Source organism: Urocitellus parryii, chromosome 9 (genome assembly GCF_045843805.1).
Source record: "Urocitellus parryii isolate mUroPar1 chromosome 9, mUroPar1.hap1, whole genome shotgun sequence".
NCBI lineage: Eukaryota > Metazoa > Chordata > Mammalia > Rodentia > Sciuridae > Urocitellus > Urocitellus parryii.
Window position 1 is genome coordinate 94,679,638 of NC_135539.1, and position 15,742 is coordinate 94,695,379.

The 15,742-nt window shown below is 48.5% G+C and overlaps 2 protein-coding genes across 5 annotated transcripts in view; one reads left to right on the plus strand and one right to left on the minus strand.

Moving 5' to 3' along the window:
* The window catches only part of Tmem63a (transmembrane protein 63A), a 38,074-nt gene extending 35,513 nt beyond the window's left edge, over positions 1-2,561 (plus strand). Inside the window, exon 23 of the mRNA XM_026405731.2 lies at positions 948-2,561. Coding sequence (XP_026261516.1) covers positions 948-1,115 — 168 coding nt within the window. The 3' untranslated portion in view covers positions 1,116-2,561. The remainder of the gene's footprint in view (positions 1-947) is intronic.
* Positions 2,562-2,658: 97 nt separating this feature from the next.
* Positions 2,659-15,742, minus strand: part of Ephx1 (epoxide hydrolase 1) — a 63,816-nt gene continuing 50,732 nt past the window's right edge. For all 4 annotated transcript variants that reach the window (XM_077802988.1, XM_026405733.1, XM_026405735.2 and 1 more), the window contains 6 exons: positions 11,533-11,760; positions 10,869-10,998; positions 10,111-10,319; positions 7,929-8,037; positions 3,495-3,617; positions 2,659-3,053 (listed from right to left, as the gene is read on the minus strand). In XM_077802988.1, coding sequence (XP_077659114.1) covers positions 2,852-3,053; positions 3,495-3,617; positions 7,929-8,037; positions 10,111-10,319; positions 10,869-10,998; positions 11,533-11,760 — 1,001 coding nt within the window. In that variant the 3' untranslated portion in view covers positions 2,659-2,851. The remainder of the gene's footprint in view (positions 3,054-3,494; positions 3,618-7,928; positions 8,038-10,110; positions 10,320-10,868; positions 10,999-11,532; positions 11,761-15,742) is intronic.

Genomic DNA, 15,742 nt, shown 5'->3' on the forward strand with positions numbered 1-15,742 from the left:
CTGCATATCTAATGTCTGATGAGTCTGGGGCATAGTGAACACCATCAGGAGCCCTGTGGTTGGACGAAGCTTTACCACCAGTCATTCACACACCTGTGTGGTCCTCCACTAGGCACCAAGAGGTGTCAATGTAGTCCCCCCTTGAGTTCAACAAATGGATGATGCACCTACCTCAGAGTGAGGCATAATGCTCAAAAGATACCAGGACTCTTACTGGGCCAGTTCACCTTGCCTCTGATCTCCAGTGTCCTCCTTCCATAGTGGGGCAAGATCCCAAAGCCACAGGATGCCACAGCTGTGACTGCTGGTCATCCTGACATATGTGAGGCCAAGGTGGTGGCTGATCTCATTAGCAGTGTTCTTTCCAGTGTCTGCCTCCTCTGTGTCAGGCACTCTTATCAGTGTCTGTCCTTGGACAAGCCCCAGAGGAAAAGGTCTTCAGAAAGATTCATTACCCAGAGACGCCAGTGGCTGTGCAAGCCAGGCAAGGGATGAGCAGGGCAGTGGGAGGGTGTAAGTGTTTCATTCTCAGCCTGGGTCTGGGGAGGGGTGGGGCAGGACGGTATTGGGGGTGGGCTGGAGCCTGGAGTGGGGATGATGCATAATTTCTACAGACTTGCCTCTGTAGATAGACTTGTTTCCTATATAAAGTGAAAGTTCTCCTAGAATCCATTGCTAGGAAGTTGTTTCTTCTGAGAAATGCAGAAAACTTTTCTGTTGTGCTTCCTTCTCTATGATCACGAGAACTGTGTCATTGGTTGTAGTTTCTGTTTTGCCCTGGCTGCTGGGAAATTCTGCAATTGGCATATTTTGTGCCCTGATGTCCTAAGGTGATGCTGTTATTTCTTTGCATGGGTCCTTCGGCTGGAAGGAGGGGCCCTAGAGGAATGGGTATGGAATCTCATACCTGCCACCACCCAGACACTAACTCCCCTATCTGTTGACAGCCCTATGTGCCCCGGATTCTGAGTGGTTTGGCCTCGGAGAGGACAGCCCTGTCCCCGCAGCAGCAACACACCTATGGCGCCATCCATAACATCAGCGGGACTCTCCCTGGACAGCACTTAGCCCAGAGCCCTGCGGACAATGTGGTCTCTGCCTACCAGGAGGCCTGAGGGTGGGCAAGCTGCTGGTCTGGGCCACGCTCAGGAGCCCTAGAGAAGACTCAGGTGGAAAAGCAAATTGACTCCAACCCCTACCAAGTTCAGGACTTCTTTCCAGCTGTTTTAAGCCCCACTGTTCTGAAAATATAGAACCAGAAGGGCCTAGGACTCAGGCCCTTAGCTGAGGGGGAAGGGTTGGGGCGGCCAGGTTAAGAGCCATCAAGTGGGTCCCCTTTTCTTCTGCTCACAGCAGAAGTGTGGGGAACAGCTGTGGCCCCCCACCCTCATTTGCTCACCTGCGATTCTGCACATTTATGTTCCCAGCCGCCTCCTGAGCAAGCTTCCAGCTCTAGCAGTCCCAGTGGTTTATAGCCAAGATCATGTGCTGGAATTTTGTTCCTCAGACAAAGATTATGTTGGATGAGAAGGAGAAATTGTCTCTCTGAGTACCCAACACATCCTGTCCCTCTACAGGCTCATGGATGACTACTGACCAGAAAGCCTGCAGCGATCACATCTGAGATGAAACCTAGAGGGGAGTCCAGCACCCCGCTGGCCCTAGCCAGGGAGCCCTCCAGGCTGCTCCTGAAGTGAGCTGGGGGAGCTGGGGTGGGAGCATCAGTCCCAGCTGCAGCAGGCTCCTGCCAGCTATGCAGGTTTTTATCATGTTGCCAGGGATTCTGTGACTCCGTAAGGGAGAGATGATGAGGATCAGGGGACAGAGGTGAGCCCCTTCTTCAAAAAAGGGGCATCTTCTTCAAGACAAGACTGGGGAGAAAGGCAGAGAAAAGGAGGGTCACTAATAAAGTGCCCGCTGGGCTAGGTTGGTGAGATCTGGTCTCAGGGCAAGTGTGTGGGGTTCACTCCAGGGCGGCTCCCTCCAGGCTCAAGATGGGTAAGGGCAGTGCTCAGGTCTTTCTTGGAGCCAAGGGAGGCCAGTGTGGTTAAGTAGAGAGGAGTGGAGGAGGTGTCTGGGCTGGATTCAGGACTGTCTGCTGCCCTTGAGCTGCAACCCCAGCAGGAAGGACTGGCAGCACCTTGTCTTTTTCCTTCCTTCAGGATCTGGGGGCTGGGACCTGTCTGAACTTTTGCCCAGACACCTCCTCCCTGCTGCCTCCAGAGGGCGCCAGAGGCACAAGGGCTTGGCAAGATGCAGCAGAGGCCAGGGGTGCTGCCGAGGGCCAGGTGGGAAGGGCGGTTTCAGTGCACAGAGGCTTCCTCTAGCCCAGTGGTGCTCTGTAGGCACCACCTGCGCTGGCCAACGGTCCCTGCCAGGCCTGGGCTTTCCAGGTCATCTCACACTGAGCCCCTCAGGCACACCTCTGCTGAGTGACATTGATCCTGAGAGGGGCTAGGGTAGCACCACCTGTCCTTTGGGGCTGCCTCCTACAGGGTAGTCCTGGCCAGTGACCTCGGCCCCCCAATGCTTCTTCTACCCTTATGAGTGAGGAGGGGCAGCAGAGGGCTGCGAGGGGGGCCCTTCTCTGTACAAATGTGGACCCACGGGCTCTCCTCTGAAAGGGGCGCTCCAGGCATGCTGTTTGGTTCCCGCCACTCTTAGAAGTAAAATCATTTATTATGAAAGCCATGTTGTATAGTGGGTGTGGATGAGAGTGGAGGGGTAAGCTGGGCTCCCAGAGAGGGCAGGGGACAAAAGCAAGCCCCATCTTCAGAAAAGGGGCATCTTCTTCAAGACAAGACTGGGGAGCCAGGGCTGCTTCTGAGGCTACGGTCAGTCCCCACAGGTGTCACTGTTGCTCCACCAGTGTAACAAACTTGCGGATGTCCTGGGCGAGCAGCTTCGGCTCCTCAAAGGCAGCGAAGTGGCCTCCTGCGGCCATGTAGGAATAAGAAATGAGTTTGGGGAACTTGGATTTCAGCCACTTTTCTGGGGCATGCAGGATCTCACAAGGGAAGGCAGCAAAGCCGGTGGGCACGAAGACCTTCATCCTAGAAAAACACAAATTCCAAGAGGGGTGAGCCTGTGGTGTGCACTCTGTGGCCCCTAAGGGCATGGGGGGAGGGCTCAGCTAGCCCACATGGAGTCATAAAGAAAAACCCAAGGTTTTAACCACCCTCCCACGACAGCCCTCAATTCCAACTAAGGACCCTGTGCTTTCTATGAGGCCACCCAGGCAGGGGCATGGGACAGCCTCTATGGCCTCACATTTGCTTGCCTTTCCCTTTGTTGCCACCTGAAGGTCTGCATATGGGCCAGCATCCTGGGCCAGGGGGTAGGCCCTGAGGGACATCTGGGGGCCAGGCCTGGGGTTCCCTCAGCTACACTTATTTTATGCCACCCCCCCCACTTCTCCCTGCTTGAATTTAAAATCAGGCCAACTCCCTGTTCCCAGCCTCAGAGACTCCTACTCCCAGCTCAGCCAGGCTCACCTCTCATGCTTTTGGTTCATGCCCTGACCCAGGTTCTCCTTGTAGAAGCGTTGGGAGGAGACAATAGTCTTTGTCGTCCAGTAGAGCATGATGTTGGTCAGCAGATCATCCAGAGAGAACTTCCTGGGGAAGCAGAACATGAAGGTCCACTCTTGGTGCCAAATGTAGTTGTATAAAAAGCAAAGCACTGCTACATTCAGCTGTAGGCATGAGCCAAGCCCCCTGGCTTCCTCCCTCAGATGTCATTTCAAGGTAGGTAACATTATCCCCTGCCACAGGCAGGCTTGGTCCAGGGTCACCAGCTATTGTGAGGACCCTTGATGCAGAGTGCTAATGACAAGGAAGAGTGTGTGTCTAATCTATTGATTGCTCAATCACTCATGTGATATAGGTAGTATTATTATCTGTTTTACTGCTAGGAGGAGAATCCAGACCCAAGGCAGGATACACATTCCACAGCCCCTGCCCCTGTCCTGCCTGCCTCAGCTCTCCCGCAGTGGACTCTGCCAATTCCACTCTCCAGAAAGCCCAGTTCCAAGGATCCAGGGCAATGAATTTCTCACTTCCCAGAATCCTGAGGGACTTCTGTATTCATTGGGTGCTGTCTGGACTTGGAGCCCCAGGAGGCAGGAAGAGGCCCGGCCTCTGAGTCTTCCTCAGGATCCAGCACACAGCTGGCTAGAGGCGATGAACCAGGAGTCAAGAGACCCAGGTTCTGGACACAGCCATATTACCAGAGAGCCCTGGGACTCTGGTGAACTCTTGTTTATCCTATAGGTTCTCCAGTTTTTCCTCTGACAAAAACAGGATTACCACTACATAGAAAACATGTGGAAGCATCAGAAGTAAAACCACTCTACAAAATCCAGGTCCATCAATAAGACAGCCCATTCATCTAGATTGTTGGAACTCCCAAGTGAGTGCAGTGAGGATTCACTCATTGAGCATCAACTGGTGCTAGGTGCTAAGGCTCCAAAGATGCATGGGGCTGGGTGCCTTTCCTGGAGGAGGGGCCTTATGGCCTGGCAGGGAGACTGAGTCATAAGTCATTGACTATACTGTCCCGTGTCAGAGGTGGGGTAAGTTTGTGCCAGAGGGGGGTGGGGAAGAGGGACAAGTTTTGCCCAGGTGGAGGGAGAAGTCAGGGCAGGCTTCTCAGAGGTGACCTCTGCACTGAGCCTCAAGAGGAGAGTAAAATGAGGAGAAGGTGTTCACTCAGATTAGCTTGGCAAGGGCAGCAGGCCGAATGCAGAGGGCAGTTGCAGGGGCTAAACTGCCTTTGGGGACTCCTGAATGCCTCCATCTGCTTCCTTGGCCCAACTGCCAGTGACCTCCTCCTGTCTAGGGTCTCATGTCACCCCAAGGTCCTTTCTCCACCTGCCTTCCCTCCATGTTCCTGTCCCCTTTCTCCTCTCATCCCTCCTCAATCCTGTACCCTGAAGCTGCCCCTGCTGCCCAGGCCTTGTGGGTAGGGGCCTGTCAACTAGGTTTTGTCCCCCAGGTCTATCTGTCCATCTCTTTCTCTCCCTCCCTCTTTCCTTCCCCACTCGTTGGTAGCCAATAAGGCTTTCCCCCGCATCCTGCAGCCTGTGTTTTCTCTGTGGAGATCCCCCTGCCTCTACCCACTAACTCCACCACCAACACAGCGGAATAAGCTCCTCGGGTCCAGCCCCACCTGCGCTCCAGATCTGCGGGTTGTTACCAAGTGAACATCTCGACCTGGACACCCTCTGGTAACTGCCCTTCAACCAAGTCCACAGCAAGAAAGAGCTCGGCATCTCTGCTGAGCCCTTCCCCTGATGCCAGCCCCCCTCCCGCCCCCACACTTGTACCCACTCACACACGGTGGCTCCCCTTCTCAGCCTCATTCCCCATTGAACAATGGCGTCTCCAGGCCCTGGCATGGAGCCAGAAGCCTGGGTCCTCGTGGAGTCCTCCCTGTCCCCGTTCCCTCCAAGCCCTGGCTGCCCTCATTCCTCCACTCCCACCCGTCTCCGTCCCTGCTCCTGTGGTTGTTCCCTGAATCACAGAACACTTCCTGGGCCTCCTGCCTGGCCTCCGCTGCAGGGCAATGAGTCGATTCATTAGAAGCCAATTCATTCCAAACGGATACTTGGCTGAGTTCACTTGTTTCCCTCAGCCATTTAGATCAGCTTATTATTGAGCTACATCTCAAGTCCTTTTTATTTTCTTTTTTATTTTGAAATACTTTTTGAGATAATCTTAAGTTGCACAGCCTGGCCTCGAACTTTCAGTCCTCTGTCTCAGTCTTCCAAGTAGCCAGGATTACAGGCACGCACCGCCACACCGTGTGTGTGTGTGTGTGTGTGTGTGTGTGTGTGTGTGTGGCGCTGGGGATGGAACCCCAGGGCCTTACTCTTGCTAGGCAAGTATTTATCACTGAGCTACTGCCTCAGCCTGAGTTAATTATATTTTCACTTTCTGAACTACATTTATTTTAAGGAATATTCAATTTACTTCTACCCTGCTCCTGACTAATGAAGCTGGAAGCTGGAAGGAGGAGAGGCTGAGGGCAAAAGAGAGGCATTCAGGAAGGCCTTCATATTAAACAGGAAAACATGAAGAATTTGTGTAACAAGGGGCTTCTTGGGTATAAAGAACATATTAAGACATTTTCATATTCAGGAATATGTTCTCCTTAGTCCTTAATACTTCCTCTCTAAATCCTGATCTCTAGCAGCAACAGCATGGAGCAGGATCGGGGGAATGGACTTAGGGCTGGCTATTTAGGCTTCACTAGCTGCACTGAAAGCATATGCACTTTTTTTTTGTTTTGTTTTTGGTACCAGGAACTGAATCCAGGGGCACTTAACCATGGAGCCACATCCCTGGCCCTTTTTTATATTTTATTTAGAGACAGGGTTTCACTGAGTTGCTTAGGACCTCACTAAATTGCTGAGGCTGGCTTTGAACTCACAATCCTCCTGCCTCAGCCTCCGGAGCTGCCGGGATTATAGGCATGCACCACCATGCCCAGCAGCATATGCAACTTTGTGGTGCCGGGGATTGAATTCAGGGCTTTGCATATTTGAGCTCTACCACTGAGCTACACCCACTGCCCCTATATGAATGTCTTTTTAAATATAATTTTGATGATAAAATAAAAACCAGTGATCGTATAATTAAAAGAAACATGTAAACTCTGTGAACTGGCTTTTGCCAAGTGAGCTGAGTGCTTCTGTCTCCCTTTGGTTCTGATCACAGCTTGAAAACTACCGCAACCCCCATTTCCTGTGTTAGTGTTTTTTCTAGAACACAGATCTCATCCTGTCAGTCCCCTGCTCAGAGCTTTGGTGTTCCTGTTGCCAGGGCAGATGCTGCAGGAGCTGCCCAGGTCTGGTGGGGCCCACACCTGCTACAGGCCAGGCCCCCTGCCACAGTGGTCCTGATGAAACTCCATCCACCCTTGGGTCCTGCAGAGTGTGAGGTGGGAAAAAGAGATCTCAGCGGGAGGGTTTGCTGAGGCTCCTGGAGGACCTGCTTAGAGGAATGAGCTCCAGGTCTGTCTAATGACTTGCCTGTGGACAAGTCACCCTTTCCAAGTGTACCTTGCATTTTATTGTTTTTCTCGTTACCTGAATTTCATTCCTCCATCCAGTGAACTTCTACTCATTCTTCAAGTCCCAGATCAAATATATTTTAGCAGTCATTTCCTCTTTGTCCCCCTTAGACAAAGTGAACCCTCACTTTTCTGATTTCCCACAGTTCTTTGTGTATTATCTTTAGAGCTCATTCATCTAACACCTATTTATTGAGCACCTACTATAGCCCAACATTCTTGTAGGTGCTAGGACTAAGCATGGCAGAGATAGAGCCCCTGCCCCCCAAGGCAGCTCCAGTCTCATTTCACTCTGTATTCCCCACCCCCAGTTCTGGGTCTGGTGCTATGTATATCACTGAAGGAATAAAGAAAGGGTGGGCCCTAGAGAGGGAGTCAGAGCTGACTCTGAAGTGGTAGTCAGGCCAGGAGTGAGGAGTCATGCACTCTAAGGCTGTAGCCTCTAAGGCTCCAGGAGACAGGATGCTGCCCCCACCCCTAGTCCTCCTGCAGCCCCCAACCTGATCAGCTTCCACACAGCACACTGTGCCTGGTGCCAGGCTCCCAGGGCTATTCTTGACAATGAAGAAGTGTTCAGTGCCCTCAATTTCCTCATCCCAGGAGGAGGCTGGATGTCCTGCATCCTGTTCCTCACCACCCCACTGTGAGGCTTGGAGCCAGCTGCGAGATGCTTCCTCATCCCCCAAATGGGGACACATTGGTTGCAGGGTTAGGATTTGTGGGGAAGCCAAAGAGAGCTGGAACTTGCTGGAACCCCACATGGAGAAACAGAAATGAGGAGCAAGAGAGTGAGTGGAGTGAGGAAGGTGGCTGCTGGGACCAGGGACCTGACTGGGGGATAGAGGGGACCTCACCTCTCCAGGCCTCCATCTTCCAGGTTTCGGAATTCCGAATTGGTCCAGGTGGAAAACTTCTCTAGAATGTAGGCAGCCAGTCCCACGGGAGAGTCATTCAGAGCACAGCCTGGGCGGGAAGGAGTAAGGGAGGGACTCAGGCCTGGGTACCTGGGCACCAGGGCACTGGCCATCGTGACTGAGCTATGGTACTGGCCCCACAGAGTGCTATGCATGCCACATCCTTAACCCTGGGCAGCTTCATGGGATAGATTGGGGTCCTACTTCCCATGATCTCATGGGGATTTGTTTGGAATATGTGTACCTTTCTTCAAACTTAAGGGTCTATATCTGGGTTTGGTGATACCCAAATGAGAACTATCTTGCAGTGCTGGGGATCAAGCTAGGACCTTGTGCCTGCTAGATGAATACTATACCACTGAGCTGTGTCCCTACCCCAGGACACTGTTTTTAAAGAGATAAATTTGGGGGGTTTTGTTTTCTGTTTTTTTTTTTTTTTAGGATCCATATGCCCTGATATTGAAAAACAAGAAACAACCTAAAATTTTAATTCAAAATAGGGTAATCAGTTACAAATAAATATCAATACACCCATTAGCTAAAATCCTGTGCAGTAATTAAAAATAACTGAGGGTCTGGGCACGGTGGCACACACCTGTAATCTCAGTGGCTTGGGAGGCTGAGGCAGGATTGTGAGTTCAAAGCCAGCCTCAGCAACTTAGCAAGGCCCTAAGCAACTCAGCGAGACCCTGTCTCTAAATAAAATACAAAAAAGGGCTGGGGATGTGGCTCAGCGGTTGAGTGCCCCTGGGTTCAATTCTCAGTACTCCCCCCACCCCTTAAAAATTTTTTTAAAAAGCTGAGGGCACCAGGAGTGGAACTCACACTGGTAGAGTATGTTCTTGGCATGTGCAAGGCCCTGGGTTTGCTCTTCAGCACCAAAAAAATGCCTGGGATAATACCATAAATAACCCCACAAACATCATATTGAACAAAAGAAGCCAGACTCCCATGAGACATGTTCTGTGGTTCCATTCTTAGGAAGACTGAGAACAGGCAAAGCCAAACTATCAAGAATGTGGTTGGAAGTCAGGAGGGAGGCCACCCTTGGTGGGGACAGTGCCTGCAAGAGATCACCACCAGTGTCTGGGTGTCGGGGTCATGTGGGTAATATGAGTGTAGTAGCTTGTGAACATTCATCAACTGAAATGTTAGTGAAGCTTTTCTGAAGGAGAGGGGGAGGGAGGAAGAGTGCTTACAGGTGATTGATTGTCTTCTGTTTTGTTTTTTTTTTTGTAGTTTTCAAAATTAAAAAAAGATTTTGTAATTATAGATGGACAGCATGCCTTTATTTTATTTATTTGTTTTTTAAGGTGGTGCTAAGGATCAAACCCAATACCTCACATATGCTAGGCAAGCCCTGCCATTACGGAACAGTGAGAATGATGCAAATCATCTTTGTTCATAGAAAAGCAAGTAAATTTTGTCCAGTGGACATATAATTATCACTCCGAACTCAGGGCCTTATGCTGAGAGGCAAGCGCTCTACCGACTGAGCTATCTCCCCAGCCCCTATTGTTGTTTTAACATTTTACTAGTTACTTTAGAAACTGAGTTAAATACAATTTTGGACACATGTTCATTTTATATTTGCATGAGAATCATAATTTTTTGCTTTTAAGAAAAGTATCCCGTAACAGGGCCCTAGTGGCAGAAATGGTTGCTGGGTCCACCCCTCACTATTAGGGTGAATTTTCCCCCAGAGTGTGGGCCCCCTATACCCTTTTCCAATAGCTCTAGAGCTCCCAAGGTCCCTCTGCTTCTTAGGACAGGACTTAGCCTCAGCGGCAGGGGGTGGGGGGCTTTCAAGCTACTAACCAACATTGAGTGAACCACACAGAGTTTGGATTATCTTGGGAATCTGATGATGATACATAAACTTTTCAGTTCTATGGGGAAATCCAGGTTAAAGGTCTAAAGAGTTCTGAGAAGGGCTGAGGTCATGAGTCAGTGCCAGACTGTTTGCCTAGCATGCCTGAGGCCCTGGGTCCCATCCCTAGCACTGCAAACAAACAAAACACCCAACCCATCCCCCAAACAACAATACAAAACTAGCTCTTAGTTCCTTATAAGGGGTTTTCATCCTGGGGGTAGTGAGGTTCCCCCATCCCGGTGTGCTCACCCACGGTGTCTGGCTTGGTGGCCTGGATGTGTAGGTAGCCGCTCTCCCTCATGATGTTATAGAAAATCTTCTCCTTCCAAGGAAACATCAACTCCACATCTCTCTCAGTGAAGCCCAAAAATCCTGCGAAACGCTGTCCCAACAAAACGGTCAGGTTGGAGAGATTTCTTGCGACAAAAGCCATGTTCAAGTGCAGGCCTTTCACGTGTCTGAGGGCAGAGAAATGGGCTCAGGTGATGCTGGGCTAGTATAAGAAAGGCAGAGAGAGAAGAGATGGAGGAGGAAGAGACAGCTACAGGGCCGACGTGCCAGGCTCCTTCAGCATCTGCCCCTCTAGGGTGTCCACATGAGTTGGGGCAGAGGGGGTGGGGAAGAAAATAGTTCCTAAAGAGTTCTGTTCAGGGCTCCTCCAGAGCGTGGTCCCCAAGAAAGGTCTAATCCCCCACTTTTACCTCCTCTCACTGGCATTCTCTGCCTGGATACCTGGCCCAGAGTCACCAACTTTGTGTTACACCAAATGGGAGGGTCCAGGTCAACATGCCCATGTGCCCTGCAGAATGATTACAGAACCTGTCTTCTCTCCCGTGGGCCGACAAGCATCCCTGCCTGGGTGGCCCCTGGCAAGGGGGAACCCCAAGGCTCAGACACTATGCCCAGGCAGGAACTGGTATGAACCACCCTCCAGTCCAGATGCCTGCCCTGAACAAAGATCCTTTTAGAGGTTGTGCACATGCTCACGCACCTGAATGAGAGCTCACCTGGGCACTAGCTGAGCCATGTTGGTGCAGATCAGGGACCCCCAATCCCCGCCTTGAATATAGAATTTCTGGAAGCCCAGCCGCAGCATCAGCTTGTAAAAGATCCTTGCACAGGCCACCGTGTTGAAGCCTGGTTGTGAAGGGGAAAAAGCATAGTCACAGGGAGGTCACTCCTGGGGTTTGTGAAGTTCCTCAGGCTCACCTCCCCCCAGGTTGAAGTGAGAGTCACTCACAGGGGGCAAGGAGGAGTCCTCTAGTTCCAGAAGACAGTGTGCCCTATGCCTACTTCTGTGCAGGGGCAGTATGGGCACAGAGGGGCTTGGGACAGCCCCTGTGAGATGTCTCTGGGTCCACCCTGCAGAGGCTTGGTCAGTCTTCTGGACTGGAACAATCTAGGGCCTAGATGTGGACCTGCTCCTGAGGAGAGCTCATAGAACACAAGAGTCCAAGCCCTGAGCAGCACTGAACAGTGCTGACCACTATTCTACCCAGCCTATGGCCCACCACGTCCTCAGATTCAGATCCTAAGACCTGCTGGCCCTTTAGCGTAAGAAAATGCCTCTTGGACTCCTCTTTTCCCAGCCTCTCTGGTCTCCGGCCCACCTCATCCTCCTGGAAGGAGAGCATTCCATGGCCCCCAGCAGCAACCCCTCCCACCCCGTACCCTTCTTGTAGGATGCCTCCGAGAAGCCGTAGCCAGGAATAGAAGGGCAGATGACTTCAAAAATATGCTCATCACTCAGGCCGTGGCTCTTGGGGTCAGTCAGGAGTGGGATGATCTTATAAAACTCGTAGAAGGAGCCAGGCCAGCCGTGCACCATCAGCAAGGTCTTTGGGGTACGACCTGAAGGCAGCTGGGGGGGCTTCACGTGGATGAAGTGGATGTCCAGCCCTGGAGGACGAGGCACAATTATGAGGGAGGGGAGAAGATGGGGAGGCTGAAGTCCCGAGAGTATCTGGGCAGGTTCTGCACCCTCCAGGGCTCAGGCAGTGTGTGCTGCCACCTTTGCGCCCCCACATCATGTATTGTTCACACACTGTTTCACACCATGGCCCAGCTACGCAGATGTCCTCGCTTAGACTTCACAGCCTGCCTGCTTGGGAGGGTAGAGTGGGTCTGTGTGTACCGCTGGGTTCCCAGGCCCCAGAACACTTCCCAGCTTATGGTGGGACTCCATAAATATTTGTTCAATTATTTAAAAATCAGGGGAGAGGGAGAAGATTTGTATTTATTTAACATAGAAAACAGTTCATTGATAGTTGGTAAAAGTGAATTATCAAGTCACAGTCATTACATGATACAATTTTTCCAAACAGTTATATATATGCATGTATACTCATGAAGATGTTCCTCAACTTGAGTTGAAAATTTCTTGGTGTGTGTATGTGTGTGTGTGTGTGTGTGTGTGTGTGTGTGTGTGTTGATAATGGTACTAGGAATTGAACTCTTTTTATTTTTTTATTTGAGACAGGCCCCTGCTAAGTTGTTCAGGCTAACCTTGAAGTTGAGATTCTCCTGCCTCAGCCTTCTACTGAGTAGCTGGGATTATAGGCATGTACCACTCAGCTTAAGCTGAAATTTTTCTAAGTCTAAAATGCACTTAAGAATTGGGGATGTGGCTCAGTAGAGCAATTGCCTAGCACATGCAAGGCCCATTTATGTTCTATCCCCTACACCACAATGAATAAATAAATACTAAATAAAATGCATTGAATATGCATGACCAACTAAACTCCTAGCTTAGCAACACAGTCCACAGTAGAGAATTCCTCTCATGATCGTGGGACAGGCTGGGAGCTGTGCCTGTACAGCATATCACTAGCCCGGGAAAAGATCCAAATTCAAAATATGGTTTCTACTGAATGTATATTGCTTCCACACCATTGTAAAAGTTAAAAATCTTAAGTGGAACCATCATAAGTCAAGGACAGTCTGTACTATGAATGTAGGGATTTAAGGGTCTGAGAATAAACTCCAAAAATGTACAAAGTCATTCTCCCTGAGCAGTAGAACCAAGGCTTTGATTTTCTTCATTGTGTTATATGTATTTCTAATTCTTCTACAATGAACACATACTATATGCATAATTAATACATATCACCAATGCATAATCACCATATGCATTGACATAAAATTTATTATTATTTTTGCCAATTATAAAACATAATTTTTTTTTTTTTATTGGACGTTCATAACATTACATAGTTCTTAATACATCATATTACACGGTTGATTCACGTGGATTATGAACTCCCGCTTTTACCCCGTATACAAATTGCTGTATCACATCAGTTTCCCTTCCATTGATTGACATATTGCCTTTCTAGTTTCTGATGTATTCTGCTGTCTGTCCAATTCTCTACTATCCCCCCTCCCTTCCCCTCCCCTCCCCTCCCCTCCCCTTTTCTCTCTCTACCCCTTCTACTGTAAATCATTTCTTCCATTTGTATTATCTTGTCTTGCCCCTCCTTTCCTCTTATATGACATTTTGTATAACCCTGAGGATCGCCTTCCATTTCCATGCAATTTCCCTTCTCACTCCCTTTCCCTCCCACCTCTCATCCCTATTTAATGTAAATCTTATTCTCAAGCTCTTCGTCCCTGCCCTGTCCTTGTTTACTCCCCTTATATCAAAGGAGTCATTTGGTATTTGTTTTTTAAAGATTGACTAGCTTCACTTAGCATAATCTGCTCTAATGCCATCCATTTCCCTCCAAATTCTATGATTTTGTCGTTTCTTAATGCAGAGTAATACTCCATAGTATATAAATGCCACATTTTTTTTATCCATTCATCTATTGAAGGGCATCTAGGCTGGTTCCACAGTCTTGCTATCGTGAATTGAGCTGCTATGAACATCGATGTAGCAGTGTCCCTGTAGCATGCTCTTGTTAGGGCTTTAGGGAATAGACCGAGAAGGGGAATAGCTGGGTCAAATGGTGTTTCCATTCCCAGCTTTCCAAGAAATCTCCATACTGCTTTCCAAATTGGCTGCACCAATTTGCAGTCCCACCAGCAATGAACAAGAGTGCCCTTTTCCCCGCATCCTCTCCAGCACTTATTGTTGTTTGACTTCCTAATGGCTGCCAGTCTTACTGGAGTGAGATGGTATCTTAGGGTAGTTTTGATTTGCATTTCTCTGACTGCTAGCGATGGTGAGCATTTTTTCATGTACTTATTGATTGATTGTATGTCCTCCTCTGAGAAGTGTCTGTTCAGGTCCTTTGCCCATTTATTGATTGGGTTATTTGTTATCTTATTGTCTAATTTTTTGAGTTCTTTGTATATTCTGGTTATTAGGGCTCTATCTGAAGTGTGTGGAGTAAAGATTTGTTCCCAGGATGTAGGCTCCCTGTTTATCTCTCTGTGCTGTACAGCTGTGCCTGTACAGCATATCACTAGCCCGGGAAAAGATCCAAATTCAAAATATGGTTTCTACTGAATGTATATTGCTTCCACACCATTGTAAAAGTTAAAAATCTTAAGTGGAACCATCATAAGTCAAGGACAGTCTGTACTATGAATGTAGGGATTTAAGGGTCTGAGAATAAACTCCAAAAATGTACAAAGTCATTCTCCCTGAGCAGTAGAACCAAGGCTTTGATTTTCTTCATTGTGTTATATGTATTTCTAATTCTTCTACAATGAACACATACTATATGCATAATTAATACATATCACCAATGCATAATCACCATATGCATTGACATAAAATTTATTATTATTTTTGCCAATTATAAAACATAATTTTTTAATTTTAAAAAAATTGTTATTGTTGCTAGGTGTGGTGGTGTACACCTGTAATCCCAGTGGCTTGGGAGGCTGTGGCAGGAGGATCATGAGTTCAAAGCCAGCCTCAGCAATTTAGCAAAGCCCTAAGCAACTCAGTGAGACCCTGTCTCTAAATAAAATATTTAAAAAGGGATTTTTTTTGGTGGCTCAGTAGTTTTTTATGCCCCTGGCATAATAAAGAAAAAATTGTTATCGTTGTTTTTCTGTAGTACAATTTATTTATATTTTTTTCTGGGGATGGAACCCAGGGCCTTGAGCATGCTAGGCAATCGCTCTACCACTAACACACACACACACACACACACACACACACACACAGCCCATAACTTTTTATTTAAGTGGAGAATTTCTTTTTAAGTAGAATGCTGTGAACTTGGAAGGTGGTCCTAGCTAAGAATAGATGAGTACATTACAATCCCCCCAGAGACACCTTGAGTCTTTATGTCTCCAAGGAGAGCAGCCCTTTTCCTGGAGTGTGGCCCTATGCACCTGAGCATTCATAGCACACACTGCAGAGTGGCTGCCGTGCCAGGGACACTCGCTACACCTTGAGGGTGGAGACAACAGCACGGTCTAGCTAATGACCTGATCTGTTAATTCATGATACAAACAATACATGGCCACTACAGAAAACTTAGAAAACACAGATAAACCAAATGGGGGGAAATCACACGTAATCCCAGTATCAGAAGAGAATATTATGTTGTCATCCAGATTTTTTCTTAAACTTTTTATTTTGGGACAGTTTTAGAATTATTGAAAAAATGCAGAACATAGAATACCCCCATACCCAGATTCCCCTATTTTTTTTTTTTTTTGTACTGGGTGTTGAACCAGGGTTGCTTTACCACTGAGCCACATTCCCCAGCTTTTTCCGATTTTTGTTTTTTATTTTGAGACAGAGTCTTGCTAAGTTGCTTAGGGCCTCACTAAGTTGCTGAGGCTGACCTCAAACTTGTGATCCTCCTGCCTCAGTCTCCCAAGCTGTGGGATTCAATCTTCCCTATTCTTAACATATTACATTAATATGGTAATTTATTTAACATGCCTTATAGTCAATAATACATTATTAATTGAAGTT